Raw genomic sequence first — 19,007 nt, forward strand, 5'->3', positions numbered from 1 at the left:
GGAAGTCAAACTCTAAAGATTAAGAATTTCTTTTGTTAGTGCTTGGGCCCAAACGAGCAACACTAACCTAGCATGTGTTTGCATGGCAGGAGAAAATCTGTGCAAACAAGTGGAAAACATTCAAACTCCACAGAAAATGACATATACCTCTCACTCCAGGTATAAAGTCCAATAGTGCATGTGCACAACTAAAGCTAAAAACACTACGTTTACTGTGCTCTCTGTTCTGACTGGTGATTGGCTGGTCAGCCTCATGTATGTTTAATCACAAGCCCATCCATTTTATGTGCACTATGTCAACAGTAGCACATGTAAATGAGCGTGCACACTCACAGATGCACTCCAACATGTCATTAATGTAGCAGCTCTTCACAAAACAATTTGCCAACTTTGTGTCTTTGCAAAGTGGCAAACGAACTAATCAGACACTTGAATCACCTTCACCCAGCCGAACGTGGACATTTTAAAGAAATAACTGGCTAAAGCTATGCAGAGCTTAGAGACAATCACAAGCCAGAAGAAAAGCCAGAAAAAACATGGACGTAGCTTACAGGTTTGAAAAATTAAACCATTGGAGAAGAGCCTAAAGCCTGCATTCTATATGAGGGTCACTAAGTGGTGATAGATGTGGTTTCAAAATACTTCCTGACCAACAGAAGTCAGTGGGAAAATGGTTGTCAAGATCAATCATTTGGTCATACTATATTTAAAAATGGAAGATTATCTGTGGTATGAAACCATATGATATGAAAACATATCAATGATGGAACCTTATATAATAAGTAATCCAGAAATAACTCACAGTCGTGACAAATCAATCAGTTCCACACAGATCGTACTATAACCTGGTTTGCATAATCTCATATTGTTATCAAATGAGAAAATGATGAGTTCCACATACGGAGGCTGAAAGGGCCTGAAGTATCAGAGTTACCTCTAATATCTGGTCTCCTATGAAGATCTTGCCACTTTGGCCGACGGGCCCCTCGGGTAAGATGGAACACAGATAGTGATGCCCTGCCCGAGCCTCCAGACTGATGCCCAGACCACTTGTCTCACTGAATCGCTCCAGCTGGCAAACCTGGTGGAGATTGTGGAAAATAAATGGCAAGTAAACAAAAAACAAAGAAAGCTACGTTTAAAGCTAAGTCTGACGGAGAAGACGTTTGAGCATTGTTACGTCAAAAAACTGTGATTTTTCAATGGTTGTTTTTCTGTGTACTGATACACAAATATTCACAAATGTAAAAACACATGTTTATATATTAAATTTAGTCAGGTGACAGTTAGTCAGCATTACAGTGACACTTACAACCACTTCATATCGCGGTCCCACTGCTTGCTGCCACCTCTTTCTCAGGTTTTCCTCCTCAGCTGGAGTCAGTTTCACATCTGTAAAATGTGCACATACAGAAAATCTGCCTCACCCCACATATGTAGAGATATATGAACCCAGGCACATACACACCAATTCAAATCACCTCAAGCCCCCAGATGACCCAATCAATAAATAATGGGATCCTATATGAAAGAATCCACTTGGCTGTATTATAGAGAGATGACAGCATCCTTCTACTTGTGGCAAGGCAGGATGTCAACATACACCCACAGCTCAGGCACATAGGATGTGCATATTCACATCCACCATCTTGTGATTTCTTGGCAAACCAATGTTTTCTCATTCATCTAATAAAGCCTCACAGCAATCAGGGCTTATTTAACTGTGCTCTCTAATCAAGCCCAAAAATTCTTGTCTAAATAAAGCCATATATGCAGGCGGGGTGAGAGACAAATCATCTGGAATTAGCTGAATGAGTTGGATAAACACATGATTGCACAATACTATAAATAGACTCCCATCAAAGAGCACGCTTCACTGGCACATTGCTGTTCCCTGAGTCCAATCAGCATATCACACCAAGTCCCATGATCTAGTTCCAGACTGCAGTGCAGTATGGGAAGCGGAGCTTACCGTTTTTGGAATCGTGTCTGGGTCGTCTGCTGGCATATGCTGCTCTCCTGGAGATTTCACGCAGAGAGCAAATGCCTGGGAGACGTTTGAGCACACGTGCAGGGATCCAAACAGACATAACACACAAACACACAAAAGAAAAGGTCGGTTTTTCCCCAGCAATCAAGCAAGCAAGCTCAACATCAGTACAGATATTCAATATCATACTCCGATCCAATATTACAAAGTTAATTAGGACACAGTTTAACTCAACTATGAAGGTAGCACCAGTGAATCAATGATCCTTTGAATTATAGATTAATAATCAACACGTTCTTGAGTTTCTCGGGTACAACAAAAATGATTTCACCGTGACACCGCTGAACCAATGTGTTTCCCCTTCACAAATCACCTGTCTCTTGAATCTTGTTGAGGCCCCATTTGTAGGGATTCCCTTCATGGAAGCTGTGGGAGTGTCGGAGGCGCTGCAGAGGAGGAACTGGAGGCAGGATGTTACTAAGACGGACGGCTTTTCTCAGCAACCTAAGTCTGACCAATGGACCTGTCCTCCTCAGCACTTCCATGGCACGCTGTTCACTGCAGCCCTGCAGGCTCACCCCATCGACCTGAGTCAGGTGACAAAAGATGTGGATGGAGTAGTATAGATGTACACAACTACAAGTAGATTTAATGGCAGTGTAGGTTAAAAGAGAGAGAAAGAGAAACTCACAGACAAGATGATGTCTCCAATGTGTATGCGTCCATCTTGATCAGCAGTGCTGCCTTTTACTATGCTCTTCACCATCACGCCAGCACTGTATACTGAGGAAAGAACAATATATGAAATATATCAAATCTGAAATGAAACTGAGAACTGATTGCATAAATGTGGCACTGTATTTTATTTTTTATTGGATAAAGATGAAACTTACCTGAGTTTAGGTCACCTACATAGCTAGAGATGCTGAATCCCAGGCCCCGATTGTTCTTAGTGAACTGCACACTGAACTCATAGTCATCATTCAAGTCACTGACCTGGAAAGAAGTCCAGAAGAAAAAAAAAACATAATTACCACCTTGCAGTTGTATGCCTTCACCAACCAGTCAAGATGACATTTGCAGCCACGTCTGTCCAGACTTATACAGCCTAATATATAGCGTGATATTTAAAGGAGTTTAATAGGTGGGCACCAAAGATTAGTGTCACGATACGGTCACAACCTCATCTTCTGTTCCTAAGTTACAGCACAGCAGAAAGGAAAAGTGTTTTCAAAGAACATTTTTATATCAAAGTGACATTCACTTGTGGTCCTTTGGTAATAAATTCTAATCTCATCATCATTTTACCCCATTGCACATGTGAGTGATATTTTGTCATAATTAGCATATGAATTTTTGAGCTATACCTATTTTAAATCGGTTCATAATTGAATAATAAAAATTTGTGCATGACGTAAGGAAATTACAGATTTTACGAACACATTACAATCATCAATTTGGGATGGACATGAGAAGACACGGAGAAACTGCCCTTTGACCATTGCATCTAATATATACCTATTCAGGTCTTCCTTGTACTAAAGGAAGATGGGACAGAATATCCAAAAAACACCAGCTTCGCTGGCACAGATGCATAAAGATATTTGACTCCCCATTTAAATCACTGAGTAATCAATTAGATTTGAATTACACTGTAATATTTTTTGATACCCCTCCCCTCCCACCCCTTCTCTTCCACAGGCACACATACACACACATATACACCCACCACGCCATCCAGGTTTTGCTGGTTGAAGACAGGGGAGGAACAGTGGTTGTCCTTAGGACCATCCCGGGCAATGAGCAATTTCACCCTGGTACCAGCATTTCGCAGCACCTATCCAGGCGAGCATAAATGAATAAGATGAACAGTTAAAAGCCACCTATTCTCAAACAGGGAAAACAGTGAAACCGCAAAAACAGATTAAGCAATGATTTAATCACCAATTTCACAAAGCGTTATTATAATTTGAAATCACGCCTCACCTGCGCCACCTGCTCGCTGTTCATGCCCGCCAAATCCGTATCGCCAATGCGCAGGATCTGATCTCCGCTGTGCAGGCGCTTATCCTGATGAGCAAAAGAAACTTGTTTTGATAACAATGCTTGGCTAAAAAACATCATTCCAACACTGCGCTGATTGAACCATTTTATTTGTGTACAAATTAGATAAACGAGAGGACTAATAATTCATTAATTGATCATAAGAGGATTCATTGTATTATCGAACAAGCTAGCATTCCCCTCTGCTTCTCGTCTTTCTAATCTTTTTATATTATATTTATGGTTCTTTCTGTGCTTCTTTCCAGTTCAGTGACTTGAATTATGAGTAGGCTAACCAAAGCTTGACTCTCCATTTGATTAGTCTTTTCATCTAAGTAATGGTGAAAATAAAAACAAGACAGGAAAGAAAAAGGATTTTTTGTGTGTAAACGGATATGTAAACTTTAGCTATGTGATTCAGTCGCAGGCACACTTACCCTTCCAGCAGCTCCTCCAGGGAGAATGGTCTTGACCATGACCCCTGTGCTCCGTCCTCCTATGATGCCAAAACCAAGTCCTTTCCCATCATTGGTCAGCTCTATCATCTCCACATGACGCCTCTAACAGGGCAAAGGTTACAATAAGTGGGAGGGAGACAGAAAAGGGGGAGTGAATAAATAATTTGTCATTAAATGCTTGAAAAAGGAGAAGAGTATTAGGTGTTATTTTTTAGTTATTTTTTACATACATAAGAGATACATAAATATTATATACAAGGCTTTCTGTACCTCGTGTGCAAAAGCAGAAAGGTTTCTCCCCATGGACATGGTACGGGAGATCCGAGGTGGAGTGCAGTACTAAAAGAAATGCCGTGTGTTAAGTAAAAGCAAACTGGAATTATATTAAGTGAACTGATAAGTCTTCTTATGATCAGATAAGACTCTCATTTGATGATAGCCAACTGGGCCTGACTTACAAAATGCAAAGAGATATTCTGTAATGTGAAATGTGACATTTCAAATAGTAATGTGCTCCTTTTTACAACCGAATAAAAGAAATCATTTGATTGATTCGTAGTCTGTGCATGTTGAAAATAAAAGACTCCTTAATACTAAACTACTCCTGAATGACCTCTCTTTTATCGTGGCTATTTTTATATACCTGAGATTCAGTTGGAACATAGTTATCTGGGTAGATGTCTGAGAAGGACAGCTCCTGTGAGCCATGAGAGGAGATGCTGCCGTCCCTGGCAGAGCTGGACCTTCTGTTCTCCACGGCCCATGTGTACGAGTCGCTGTGGCTCAGCGTCTTTGTGCCCAGTGCTTCACCCTGGCATGGGCCACAGTTCATGGACACGGACTTGGAAATGCCCTTCCCCTGTTTAGATTTACACAACAGGAAGGAAGAGTTTAAATTGAATGCATGAAGCAACAGAAGAGATGGATTGGGTGGAGTGCATGGAGAGAGGATATATAAGAGAAGGATACAAGGGAAAGAAGGAAAAAAAGATGGGTGACAGGAAGATGGGTGACGGGGTTGACACAAATTGAAGAATGGAGACGTGCAGTCAGAGAGGAACAGGATGATGGTAAGAGAGCGATGGAGGCAAATCAAAAAGCATAGAGCAATTGAGAAAGGAGGCCAATGTGAGACAATGGAGAAAGATGTGAGAAGGAGAAGAGGGGAGAGAGAAGAATGGGTTGGGTGGGGGGGGGGTTAATGTGTGTTAACTGAAAGGGAAAAAATACAGAAAGATGTAAAATGGAGCAGAGAGGGAAAAGATTGCAGAGTGGAAACTTAAGGATCTGAGATAAAGGCTTCTTTTCAATACCACATAACCACAAAAGTGTTCTCTTTTGTCTGCAACGTTTTCTGTTTCAGAGTTTAAAAGCAAGTTTCAGTGGGTGCCTATTTGTGATTTGTATTCTATCCTAACAATTTTGACACCTGTTGAAATGGCAGAAAGAGCGTTAAAGAGAGAACGCTATAAAAAAACCATACCAACAGGAAACTTTACCCTCACATTCCAAATGCTATGCATAAAAAAAGAAATGTGCAAAGAATCTCAACTAATAAAAACCATGTCAGCGTCTGTCCTGTTAAAAATATCTAGAGATCTTTGACACACTCCAGTGCCGCGCTTCCCAGAATGCAAAGATGCCAGAACGCTACAAGCCCAAACCACATGGTAATCTAATATTCCCTGTGTGTTTAAACTTTGCCTATTAGAGGATGTCACAACTGGTAGACACCAAATGAGTACGCAGATACATGCGCCGTGGAAGTGCAGGATTGTACGCATAAAAACTCTTGGATGAGTGGCATCCTGAGCTGTATACCTCACAACTCAAACACACACACACACAAACAGACACACACATCAGCTCAAAACTTATGACAATGTTACAGACGACTTCTGTAAACTCTTCAACCTGATATATCCACTTCTTCCCTCCTCCTCCCCTCTCTCCCTCTTTCTCAGGGCTTTAGTGGTAAGCTTAGGTAAGCTGATTACTCATCCAGTCTGGTTCCTGCATTCAGTATTTTGGGAATGATTCCGGGCTCCTTCCTCACCATTCAAATGTACCAAACGCCCACACATTCTGGCTTTTCGCTATACCTTCGCCGCAGGCTTCTGTTGAGCTTGCTGTAAGCTCAGTATATGAAGGAACAGTGGGCTCTGCAGGACAGTCTTCAGCAGGGATAGCTTCTCCTGAGTGGGGGCCTCTCCTCTTTCCTTCAATTTGGCTTGCAGTCTCTCCACCGCCGCCAAGGCACACTGGGTATCTGCGAAGAAATTGTAGATTATTTGTGTCATTCAGAAACAGGATTTATCCCATTTGGCTTTGCATTAGTTTTCGCATGCTGTGGCAGCTGCTGAGACCGTGACACAAAGCCAGGTATTTGATATTAAGCTATTAAATGTCAACACTTACTAGTACCGGTGGGAAAGCAAAAGAGTAAACAATAAAAACAACTGTGCTTTCGAGGTTCGAGTACTTGTCTGAAAAGAAAAATCTATGAACCAAGGCTGCCTGTGTGAGTTATTTTGATTTAAAATCTGTGGCTTGATATGGAGGCAGAAACTGAATTAAAGTGGTTACACACGCACACACAAACAACAAAAACCTATACTTCATCATACTAAAGGAGGCGTTCGACTTCACCGCAGAGCGAACGATGAAGCGTTTCATCAGGTCATACTGCCCTTGTTTATTTAGCTGAGTAGCAGCTGATGACCACAAGCCACAACTGCAGTAATTGTACTTGGCAGAAGGTTAAAACCCCGTAACTCTTCACCGCAAAGTTTTGACTACTGACCAGATTGTGAGTTCTTTCGCCACCTGCACGTGTAACTGTTCCCTTACTGTCTGGCTGAGGCAGACATGCCTGACACCTTAATTGTAAGAGCTTAATGACGGCAGTGGTGTGCAGTCTGACAGCGGTAACTGAGAGTGCTCTACATTTTCAGCTGTTTGAATTCACTTACCTATGATTTCCATCGTTGCCTCACAGATCGGTATGAGTGAAGATTTCCTCCCGCTTCTTCCCTCAGTTAAATGTCATACTTGTCTGTTTGACAACTGCAAGATGAATAAAAACAAAGGTGATTGTGCAGATTTTTTTAATGTGTTCCTTTTCACATTTTTAATGAAACTGAAAGGGATGAAAACATAAGATGATTTCAATAAAGTTTAGAGAATTATGAATCCTGTAACAATGTAATATTACTTCATTGTGTCTTTTTACACCTGTTTAGCAGCATGTATCGTTTTTACCCTACGTCTTGTAGGCCCGTGCCATGCTTGCTTGCAAGCGCCTTGCTTGTCACCTAATGCTCTTTAGCGGGATTTAAATCTTTTCCAAAAGGCTTTATCAACCAATGATGCTAATTAACAGCGACACATAGCCTCCATCATTCTGACTTGAGGAGGGGAGGAGGGGGGCAGTCTGTATGGCTTCGAAGCATGATGCCAGTGGCATGATTTGATTTGCAAAACGATCGACTAGAAATGACAACGACTCATCTTAAATCTAATTAGAAGCCATTGATAGGCAAGAGAGGTATGCGCAGTAATACATACCCTTCACGGCAGGGTAATTAAATCTTTAGCTTGTCCCTGCTGATATTAAAGCAATGCTGACAGCTTCCAAATATTACTAAAATATATTAGAGATTAATGGTTTACAGTAGAATTACACGTCCCCATTAGCAGTTCACCTGATGTTTAATCGAGCACACTGGTAATTTCTATTTATTTATTTATTTAAATTTCTTATCCATAGCACTGAAACGCCATGTGCAGAAAGGTTCATCTCACCTCCATTGCAGCGCCTGTGGACGATCAACAGGTCCCCACTGAGCTCCAAGCACAGCACACACACCACTTTCGAGAGTACACGGGACAGATTTGCCTTTGTCGAGTAGAAAAAAATTAGTCTGTCCTAATGGAATAAGTCATAACAGCTTATTGAGAGACGGGGAAATGTCAAGAAGCGAGCTCTGGGCTTTATTTTCCTGCATTGTGTCCGCAGCTTGTGAGCGCTCCGTGCAGTGCGCATGTCACACCCTCTGATCTTCAGGCGCAGAGGGCTCATCCCTACTGATAAAGAGCTAGCCATCAGTAATCCCGTAGCCACAGGTGGGAAATAATTAAGTTAGCCACTCAGTATAAATGTGAGTATTTATGGTTTCTGCTACTTTCTACGCTATTAGCTTTATTAGACTTTCTTTGACAGATTTAGCCTATAGTTACCTCTAAGATGAAGATTTTACACAAGCTAACACGTTTTAATTTTTTGTTTAATTATAAAGTCATGATTGACATTATATGACATAACAGGATTTTCAAATACAACACTGTGGTTTCCAACTTTTTTGGCATCGCAGAAACAAAGCGGTGTGTGGCCTCAGTTACATTTTTGGATGTATGTGAGGCTGTTTTTAAAAAGCCTTTACATTATTTCAATTTTTAACAGATACAATTGGAGATCTCGCCAAAAATGACCGGAAACGGCGTTTTCCTCCTTTTGACTTCCTGTCATCATATCAAGACCCTCAGTATCTGTTTGCTGTCCCTGTAGGCTACGTGAAACTGTTTATGGGGAACTTGAAATCTTTATCACACGCTTATTAATAACATCATGATGTTACATACAGTACATTTGTTAGAAGAATCAAACCACAGGCTTTCCCCCAAACCTAGTATCTACTTTAATACTTTAACCACGCTTTCATCTCGTAGCTGTTCTGTCGCGCTTTTCATTCATATAGAAAAGTTACGATAATGCGTTATTTTAATTTAATGTTACCTTAATTTATTAATGGATTTACATTATTATGCTACTACTTTTCCTTTTGCAAAGAATCTTCTGTTGTTGCTTTCAGCACATTTCAGTAGGGCGCATGCTTTTTAGAGTAAACCCTTTTGAGAAAATGATGGTTGACGTTGTTGTAAACCAGTTTATGTGGGCCTATACGCCTTGTGGTGAAGTAGGCCGTGGACATTAACCATATTTGATTCAATTAAGAAATGTTTTTAAAAATTAAATAAATTTACAAATTTATTTGGAGTTTAATACGTTTTAATAAGTTTTTGCTGTTCCAAAAAATGTCAGGTTTTCCGCTACAGGGAAAACCCGTTCGGATTGATCTGTAAAACAGCCCCTCAACTCATAGTCTGACTTTCTGTAGGCATATGGATAACTTCTGCAGGTCACCGTAGCAAAATCATTTAATGGGTTCCATGGTGCGATTAACCGAAACCAGCCCTGTGGTTTCCCCCCTTGTCCCTCTTGATTAGCTAACAATGTGGAATTTGTGGGAACGCTTACGTGTTCTCACACGGCAGGTGGAGCTCTAGGTCCAGAGATTTAGGAGCCAGATCCAGTTCCTTGTTTTCCACTGCACACCCTAGTTCTCGTCTCCCCATTTCTCTCCCTGCATCCCCAAGGCAAGAATCATCACCCTCTCCCCAGCCCTCCATCCACCCTGCTCCCCGCCCGCCTGCAACGCAACGCTCCTCGCGCCGGGCTGCGCTCTGATCAGCCGAGCATTCACCGCGCCTCCAAATTGGTTTGTCATTTCTGACCCCTCTCTCTCTCTGCGCCGACCACGGTCCTCTGCTCCACTGCGCTCTGCGCCCGTGGACTTCAGCAGAAGTCACTAAGAACATAAAGGCAGCCGAGAAAGATAAAAAGAGAGAGGGAGGGAGGGAGGAAGGGATACAGACAGACGGATAGAGAGAGGGAGAGACAGAGATACGCCTCTGTCCTCCTCCGGCGCTCCGCTGGACTCAGTGCGTTTGGACGGACTGACGGACGTGATACCTCCTACTGTGCGAGCTCTGATCGGGATACTAAGCACGCAGCTATTGGTTTGTTACACCCTCGGCTTCTTTATTCCGATACCCTCTTTCAGGAACACTTGCCAATGTCGTTCTGCAGCCGCGAGAATTAACTAGAGCCGGAGTCGAGGCACAAACCAACCACTGAAATTTATCGACTAGGAAGATACGTTTGTACACAAGAATTGCGTTCTGGTGACTGTATAGAGCAAAGAAGGAGAAGAAGGAGAAAGGTTATTCCCGACTCTTCTCTGCGCTGGATGTGTAAGCTATACATGCGCCTATACTGCTGCGACTGGCGATAAGGTAAGAGCCCGCTCTGTGTACCGACACAAATGATGGGAATTTTTTCCAGACATTACTGGTAAACGTCTTGGCTTTATGTCAAACCGTGTCACTGAATTGCTCCGAAAGCGCTGACTTTGGATGTTACTGGTGCCCATGGGAATGTGGCCTGCCATTATTGTACTTACGGGGAGCGGAAACTGGCCTTAATGGACGATTGGGTAAAATGTAATATAGTGCCAGCATTTGTACAGATGATGGTCCAGAGGCTTGTGGCTGCATGGGCGTCGCTAGGATGTGAGACGTCGCTAAGGCGAAGTAATAAGCAGTGATACCCATAACCGCTCCGGAATATAATCAATGCAATCACATTATCCCATGACATCTTCTCGGCCAGGGTGTACACATAATTATTATTCTGTAGCCGCAAGTACCTGCCTCACTGCAGGGCGTAATGACAAATCACATGCTCTGGCATGATAGATGACAGACAGACCAAGTGTTCACCTCATCAGTATTTCCTCTCCTGTTTTATGTGGTTGTCATTTGAGTACAGCTAGAGCTTATTTGGGGGCTGTGCTGGTTTGATCAACCGCAGTCTGAAATCCAGAGTAAATCCAACGGCTTTGTAAGAGAAGGAATATCCAGCAGGCCAGTGCACCTCAGGATACGTCAATCATGCGGATATATGAGTGAAAGCTTTGGCTCTTATTTACAGAAGAGGCGTCCGGGGTTGCAGATGACCTTGATGTGAAACTGTGAAGGCGGCAGAATCCATCGATGTTGACCTCACGCTGAAAAAATAAATTTAAAAAATATATATAAATATGAACTTGTGTCAGATTCGTGTGACCGCAGACGTGTACTCTCCCTAAGAAAAATGAAGTAGTAACATAGCCTAAACCTTAAAAGAAAAGAAAAAAAGCCACACTGATAATAAACAACATGGTTCATTGTAAGTTGTCTGCCTCCCAAATACTTGCAGGTGTTTGACAGTTAAAACAGCCTTAATAGTCATTTGCGTTCTGTGTCTGCTTGGGTAGCTGTAGGCTCGCCCTTTTGACTTTCAGCACCCAAATGGCCATCAGCAAAGAGATTCAGTGTAAACTCTTTGTGTGGATCTCAGTGTTTAAACAAAGGGTGGATAAAATGTAGGTTGCTGGTTGACGTTGTGTTGAGTCAGTGCTGCGGCTGAGATAGGTGTCTCAACAGAATCCACCAAGCAGGTGAGCAATAGTCAGCGTTGGATGATGTGCATCTGTCTACAGTGAAGAAATTTTTGCCATTCTATCTGTTAAAGGACAGCTCTGTCTCCAGGACGCTCAAGGACTGTGAATGTTGTGGATATCATTAATATTTCTGCTTATATCAAAGTGTTACCATAGTTCTTTGCTTTGCTTTTACAGACTAAAACGATTATTCGTTTTACAGTAAATATTCATCAAACTGTTGTAAGAATATAGCTTTCTCTTCAAATATTGCAGTTTATTGTCGGTGTCTGCTAAGCTTTTGTTGTTTGTTTTCAGATTAGTTGTAAAACAGTGAAGAAAGATGGGGACTCAGTAGTGTTTACCTGTCCAAAATCACACCTGCTGCGGGGGATGTTTTTGGTTTACTTTTCTGACGGTCTCAGTCTGCCTCTCTGGAGAGAGAGCCACATCACACTGTGAATGCGAGATGTGTCAAAGAGCATCTTAGGTCACGTTCAGTAATGGCACTCACGCAGCACTGATGTTGTGAAGCACCTGAAGCTGTTTAATGTGCAACCGCAGCAATCAAGCATTCTGCTGACTGTGGGTCTATCTGTCTTCTTTTAATTAGGTCACAGATTCCTTTCTGTTTAGATGCACAAGACATACTAAGCTCCTTGCTGGGGAAAACATGAAACGAATTAGGAGGGTTGTGCTAATTTGGTTTGTTCTGCTTGAATGACCAGGGCCTCACTTTCTTTGTTTGGCACTGTTACCGTAACACAATATTTGATTTAGATTTGGAAGGCTCCAATAACAGTGTCTCACCCTGCAATGGAAGCAGCCTGTAATTTAAATAAGGGATCGTATGTTAAGCATCTTCTGCTCACATGGAAACCTCGAGAAATGAAAACACAATTTGGCAGAGAATATAATCTGTTGCAGACAGACAACAAGACACACAAATACACATGGGATTATTAAGACAAGCAGGCATATAATCAGTTTTGTAATAAGTGTTAGCATGCTTGCTTACTAAAGTCTCTATTTATATTGTCAAGGGTTAATAGAGAGTCTAACTTAAGCACTTGTGCAATTAATTCCATTTAGTAGGCATGCAGAATAAAATACAGATTTCCCCAGAAGCATTTTAACAAGTGATTCTGCAAAAAAAGAATCAGGTTCTTGGATTCGGCTCTCTATTTAGTTAAATTATGCATGGCAAAGTAAAGGTTTGTGTTAGAGAGCCTTGTAGATAGAAGGTGATGTTTATTATGCTCAGCGAGGTTGACAGCCAGCCTTCCTGCAGAAATAAACTGTCGCTTTCCTGGCTTGAGCTGTAAAAAAATAACAACAAATCCTAGCGCTGTAATAATAAAACATTATTTTCAATGATAACAGAAGCATAGACTTTCAGTGCTCTGTTTCATAACGTGATGATGATTCACATTCCTGGTTTCAGCCCCACTTTGTGTGCTGAGCTTAACCTAATTCAAAAGCCCTTTCCTGCACTATACGACATCTCCCATTTTAAAACAATGAGACTAGGTCCTTGCTTGCCTTCCTCTGCCATCTAAACCTCTGGCCATGTGTTAACACATCCTTCCTCCTACCCTTTCCTTCCCTCAAACAATAACTCTAGTTTTCTGCATTTTGCACCAGACTACCAGCTCTCTTAATATGTGAAACATACCTCACATAACATCGAACCCTAACAGAGTTTCACCATGAGACGGGCCCACAGTTACTTTGAGCTCTGATTAGATATGTGCTCGGAAAACGGGAAAGCTAATAGCAGACATAGCAGACGATAGTCAGATCTCAGAGCATTCACAGACTCGGTGCTGCTATGATCTCCTAGAATAGTCCCGCAGACATAGATGTCTTATTTTACCTAAAAAAAACCTCTTGAAATATGTTCTGTTTGAACCACCACAGCTTATTATCTGCCTGTACCTTCAGGCTGAAAAAAGGCACACTGTTGGCCTGCTTGCTTATACAGTGTGCTATGGGGCTGTTAGTATGGTGCTGAAAGTGATACATTTTGTCATTCTGCTCAGTGGTTTTTGCATTGTTGAGCACTCTATTATAATCATACCATTAAACCGCATCAGCACTATGATACAGAATCATCTAGTGATTGTAAAGCGCAGGCTTAAAACAGATGATGCACATGGTTCACTGTAACTCACTAGGATGAGGATATAGTGATAATTCAGATATAGAGGATATATTTGTAAAGTTTGTGAAGAAAACCAGAATTAAATTAGAATTAATATGTATTATTTTTGGTTTAGATTTTTTATTGAACAAAAAGAATTAAAAAAATAGCTGCACATTTTGGTTTCTTTTTGCTGATTTGATAGTGAAATAATGAATTTGGGCTTTTTGTAATGTCTGGTCAGTTGAAATAAGGTGAGTGAATGGATACTTGGAAATAATACATGAAATAAATAATATCAGTGGGCTCACTAGATAGATAACTTGGATAAAGATTCCTAAGTATAAAATGAGACTAAAACATGTACAATAAACAAGTGTGATCCATGGTCATGAGAAAAATTCACCTTATGTTATCACTTTTGTTTACTTTTGAAAAGTTTTTTTTTTTTTTTACTTTTCAAGAGAACTCTATTTTTGATTTAATTAGGAGCTTTCAAAGACAAAGGAGGGTCTATAGCAGAATAGACAACATGTTCCTTGAAGCACCCCTGAACTATTTTAAAGGCTTGATTACTTAGTTTTCAATCAAAGATTTTTCAAACAGACAAATCAAACAAGATCAAGGGACTTAGGTTGTGAAACGTCTTACGTGGAATGAAAGTAGTTGAGAAATCAGTCGGTGCAAATCCGTTTTGAGAATGATTACACCTCCGTACGGGAAAAATTATTAAGCAATATTTTGATTGACTTATTATGAAAATAAAATGCCAAACATTATTTAGATCTAGCTGTAAAAAATAAATTCAGATTTTTATTAAGTTCCAGTCAGCCGAAATAACGTCAGTGAATACTTGGAAATAATACATGAAAGAAGAAATATTGATGGAATCATTTGGCAATACGTTTTATGGATGTTGCAGAGAAAGTGAGACCAGAACATATTGACAGGGAGAAAGTGTGATCTATGTTCAGGAGAAAATTTTCACCCAATGTTAATTCTTTTGTTTTCCTTTTTTAAATAAAACAACAAAGCAAAAAAAAAATTTTTATTGAGGGCTTTCACAGGACCATCAGTAGTAGACACCCGGATATTCGTCAGGGATTCAGGCACGATTCTTCGAAGCATCTCTTAAAGCTTTGATTACATTTTTAATTTTAATCAACAGCTTTTTTTTTTTTTTTTGATAACAGACAAACAAGCCCAAGGACCTTAGGTTGTGAAATGCCTCACATGGGTTAAAAGTAATTGAGTCAGTGTAAATCAGTTTTGAGAATGATTGCCCCTCAGTAAATGAAAATTAATAAGCATTATTTTGATTGTTTTGATTGACTTATTACGTGAGAGATTTATCGAGAAAAATGCCCCAAATTACAGAGTTCTACTTTTTAAAATTCAGTTTCCCTTTGATTCTCTTTGCTAATATGATAGTGAATTAATAAATGTGGGTTTCCAGTATGTGGCGGTCACTTAAAATCAGGTCAGTGAACATCAGGAAACCAGAATCAGTGTTTTCTTGCAGTTTCCAGTCTCTATTTTCATACATAAAATATGTAACTTTGGTGGAATCATTAGTGAGGAAGCTTTAAGCTGCATATAAAATGAGACCCCAGCGTGTTGCAAAAGAGCCAGTTTGATTTATGTTCCAGGGTAAAAAAAAATCACCTGATATTATTGCTTTTATTATTTCAATTTTCATTGAGTTAGCAACTTTCAGAGACAGAGGAGGGTCAGTAGACACATGGATTAAAAAAAATGATGTTCTCTGATGCACCTCTGAACCAATTTAAAGGTTTGATTGCCTTTTGTTTTTAATCAAAGTTTCTTTTTAACAGACAAACAAGCCCAAGGACCATAGACTATGAAATGTCTCACACGGGATAAATTACTGAGAAATCAATTAGTGTAAATCAGTTTTGAGAAAGGCTGCCCCTCAGTAAAGGAAAATTAACGTATTATCTAAGATATTTTTCAAGAAAAATGCCAAACATTGATATTTTGACTATTTTCTGGCAGTTTCAAGCTATTTTCGTACATTAAATATGCATTATGCTAGAATCGTTAGTTAGGAAGCTTTATGGGTGTTTCCATTCAAAATGAGACTAGAATATGTTGAAAAACATCCAGTATGATTCATGTTCAAGAACCACGATGTTGCTGCTTTTCTTTTAATTTTCAATTTTTATTAAGTTGATAGCGTTCAGAGACACAGCAGGGTCCCTCGTCGACATATGGATAAAAAGTGATATGTTCTTTGATGCACCCCTGAACCAGCCTTAAGGTTTGATTGCATTTTGTTTTTAATCAACAATTTTATAACAGACAAACAAGCCCAAGGACCTTGGGTTGTGAAAAGGCTCAAGTGGGATAAAAATAATTGAGAAATCAATCAGTGTAAATCAATTTTAAGAATGATCACCCCTCAGCCATTTATTATGATAATATAAATATGTGTTGTGGTGATGTTTTCTGGCTCTTCCCTACCTTCCAAACATAAAAACTCCTAAAGAGATTGAACATTACATAAAATAGCCTACGCTTTCCATCATCGTTATAATAATGTAAACAGGCTGATGGCTTGCACTGCACCATCTTTCCTTTTAAGCAATCAATTTCAGGTGCTTAAGTGGGGAAAATCAATGTCAGATTTTACAGTTATGTTTTTTCAAAGCCAGATGTGTATACGTTTTTCTGACCAGTTGACTTTTTTTGTCTTGTTTGTTGAGTCAGTGTAAAATCTATTTGAGACCCAACTTTTATGTTGTCACAATTGAGTTTTATTTAACATGGTTTTATTGGTTGCACACTATAGTGCTGTCTTGAAGAGGAGAGAGGAGGCTGTTCATGGTACATTTATTCAGTTTGTGCACCGTTATTATGGGTAACAGTCTGAAAAGTGTGTTTACAATGACTGGAAATTTAGTAACTCAAAGAAGAATAAAGAGAATTAATGTTTGTGTTTATGTCTTTGGGCTTTTTCTGCTTTACTCTCCAAATTTGATATAAGCCAGCAAACTACAGTTCTTTGAAAAGATGCGCACAGCCCTTGAAAGTTGTTGACCTTGTGAACGTATTTAGACAAACAAACACTTGAAACAGTATTAATGCATAAAATAATATGAAGATGATGCTTTCAGACAAATTAAACATAAACTTGACATCTAGATTCATCACACAAGGTTCAGGATGAGAATCAAGATTTCAGCTTGGATCCCAATTTGGCCGACCTCTAACATGTAGAGTCTTTGTTATAGTGTCATCACTCAAACTCATCTATAGCTGGCTCAGAGTTGTTAGAGTTTGTCCTGTATACTGCAGCCCTAACAAACAGATCCCAGCAGTGGAGTGTTCATGCAGAAAGAAGCTTCCAAGAAGGCCAAACATTCATCTTATAGGCTCCACAAGTAACTATTGATGTCAAAGAGGGTGTGTTGCTAATCATATTTTATGGTTTTCCCAAACTAGAAAGGCAGTTTGCAACTATGTTTTCTGGACAGATAGAATTGTTTGGCATTATTAGATTGCAGTAAGTAATTCAACTATGAATTCTGCATTATATCAAAGACTGAAGATATGTCTGAAAGTTGAAGTTGAACAGGACAATAGAGAAATCACCATGGCTTGCAAAGATGAAATTGAGTTTTATAGGATATTTATGGTGTAATCAAACCCTTAAACATATTTCAACTGAAGGGGGCAATAGTAGGATCTGAAGACATGGATATAGTTACTTTTTCCATGTAATGATATCTGTTGTGTGGTAAAATATTGAAAAAAACAGTATCGACATTATCTGGAAGAACTGAGTGAAAGATGCTGAAACCTTTGGTCATGTCAAACAAGTCAATAGCTTGCAATAAATGTCTATGACTAAGCTGTTACTTTTTAAATGTGTCCACAGCCCACCAATTTTTAAAAGCTTGCATTCACTATGAAGTTGTTATTATTATTCTACAAAGCGAGAGCTTGTCCTTCCAGTCTACGTATCTTCACACATTTCCTCTGTGTGTTTCACCTCCCCGTGCACCACTCAGAGCTGTCACCACTCAACAGAAATGCACACATACACATGAATTTCTTCCTGCAGATACTCTGAACACACATTAATAATGTACACATCAGCTCCGACCACTTTCTCTGGTTCTCTTAAACACACGTACATTTGTATGCAAACACACGCATGCATAAGCTCACACACTCACACAGAGACGTCCATAGACATTGCCTGCAGCTGTATATTTAGTGACACACACAGTGCCATTAGGGAGCCGAGCAGAGAATCAGTGTACAAGGCCAGAGTGATTGTAAGAAGCCCACTCAAAGGTCTGCCGATTATTTTGGTCTCTGCAGGAAATCATTTACAATAGCACCCATCACCCATCAGTTCATTTAAACATTGTTTGCTGTTGTGTGCGTTAAGTGTCAAGCCAGTCGCCACAGTATTGATGGGAACTTCTCTGCTTTGTTGTTTGAGTGGTTGACTATAGCGTGCTGAGGAGGCCGTGGTTGTTTAGAGAATAGGTTGCATGGAAATGAGTCATACACAATGTGATGCAACACAGCGGATAGATTTGAATTATGGGGCAATGAACAATGAGGTCATCACAATGCTGGGGGCCTAAATCTCTCAGCGCCATCGTATAACACAGCATTTCTTATCAATGGAGGAAACTACAGCAAGTAGGATTGTTTAAAGGCTTATTCATTGGTGTAAATAAAGGACTGGTTGGTTCCCTTCATTGACTCAGGTGCTAAGACAATAGAAGGGGAATTCTGCTTTCATTGTTTTTTGAGCACTGTTTACTGTTACAAGTAACATTTACACTTTATTGCACATTTAAATGATTTCATATTGTTAAATAGTTTCAGTTCATCCTTTTCGAGAGGTGCGAGTCTCTTATATCTACAATACTGCATGCAGTGATATTTTATTTTCCATATCTTTTCCTTCTTCAGCAGATTGTCCACAATCAGCGTCTGCTGTAATACCATCATCCCCAGGCCCCTCTTAAATTTCCTGCTTACTGAGCTTTTACTTTAACTGCATTACA

At 40.0% G+C, this 19,007-nt stretch overlaps 2 protein-coding genes across 13 annotated transcripts in view; one reads left to right on the forward strand and one right to left on the reverse strand.

The window, feature by feature from the left end:
• LOC113024115 (multiple PDZ domain protein) overlaps positions 1–8,542 on the reverse strand; it is a 46,363-nt gene extending 37,821 nt beyond the window's left edge. For all 4 annotated transcript variants that reach the window (XM_026170820.1, XM_026170821.1, XM_026170819.1 and 1 more), the window contains exons 1-14: positions 8,296–8,542; positions 7,464–7,557; positions 6,594–6,760; positions 5,135–5,350; positions 4,762–4,830; positions 4,471–4,593; positions 3,977–4,060; positions 3,720–3,827; positions 2,884–2,986; positions 2,682–2,773; positions 2,364–2,577; positions 1,973–2,047; positions 1,313–1,392; positions 935–1,081 (exon numbers count right to left, since the gene is read on the reverse strand). In XM_026170820.1, coding sequence (XP_026026605.1) covers positions 935–1,081; positions 1,313–1,392; positions 1,973–2,047; positions 2,364–2,577; positions 2,682–2,773; positions 2,884–2,986; positions 3,720–3,827; positions 3,977–4,060; positions 4,471–4,593; positions 4,762–4,830; positions 5,135–5,350; positions 6,594–6,760; positions 7,464–7,476 — 1,491 coding nt within the window. In that variant the 5' untranslated portion in view covers positions 7,477–7,557; positions 8,296–8,542. The remainder of the gene's footprint in view (positions 1–934; positions 1,082–1,312; positions 1,393–1,972; positions 2,048–2,363; positions 2,578–2,681; positions 2,774–2,883; positions 2,987–3,719; positions 3,828–3,976; positions 4,061–4,470; positions 4,594–4,761; positions 4,831–5,134; positions 5,351–6,593; positions 6,761–7,463; positions 7,558–8,295) is intronic.
• Positions 8,543–9,891: 1,349 nt separating this feature from the next.
• adgrl3.1 (adhesion G protein-coupled receptor L3.1) overlaps positions 9,892–19,007 on the forward strand; it is a 118,533-nt gene continuing 109,417 nt past the window's right edge. For all 9 annotated transcript variants that reach the window (XM_026170822.1, XM_026170826.1, XM_026170827.1 and 6 more), the window contains exon 1: positions 9,892–10,626. The gene's annotated coding sequence lies outside the window, so the exon portion shown is untranslated. The remainder of the gene's footprint in view (positions 10,627–19,007) is intronic.

Source organism: Astatotilapia calliptera, chromosome 6 (assembly GCF_900246225.1).
Source record: "Astatotilapia calliptera chromosome 6, fAstCal1.2, whole genome shotgun sequence".
Lineage (NCBI taxonomy): Eukaryota > Metazoa > Chordata > Actinopteri > Cichliformes > Cichlidae > Astatotilapia > Astatotilapia calliptera.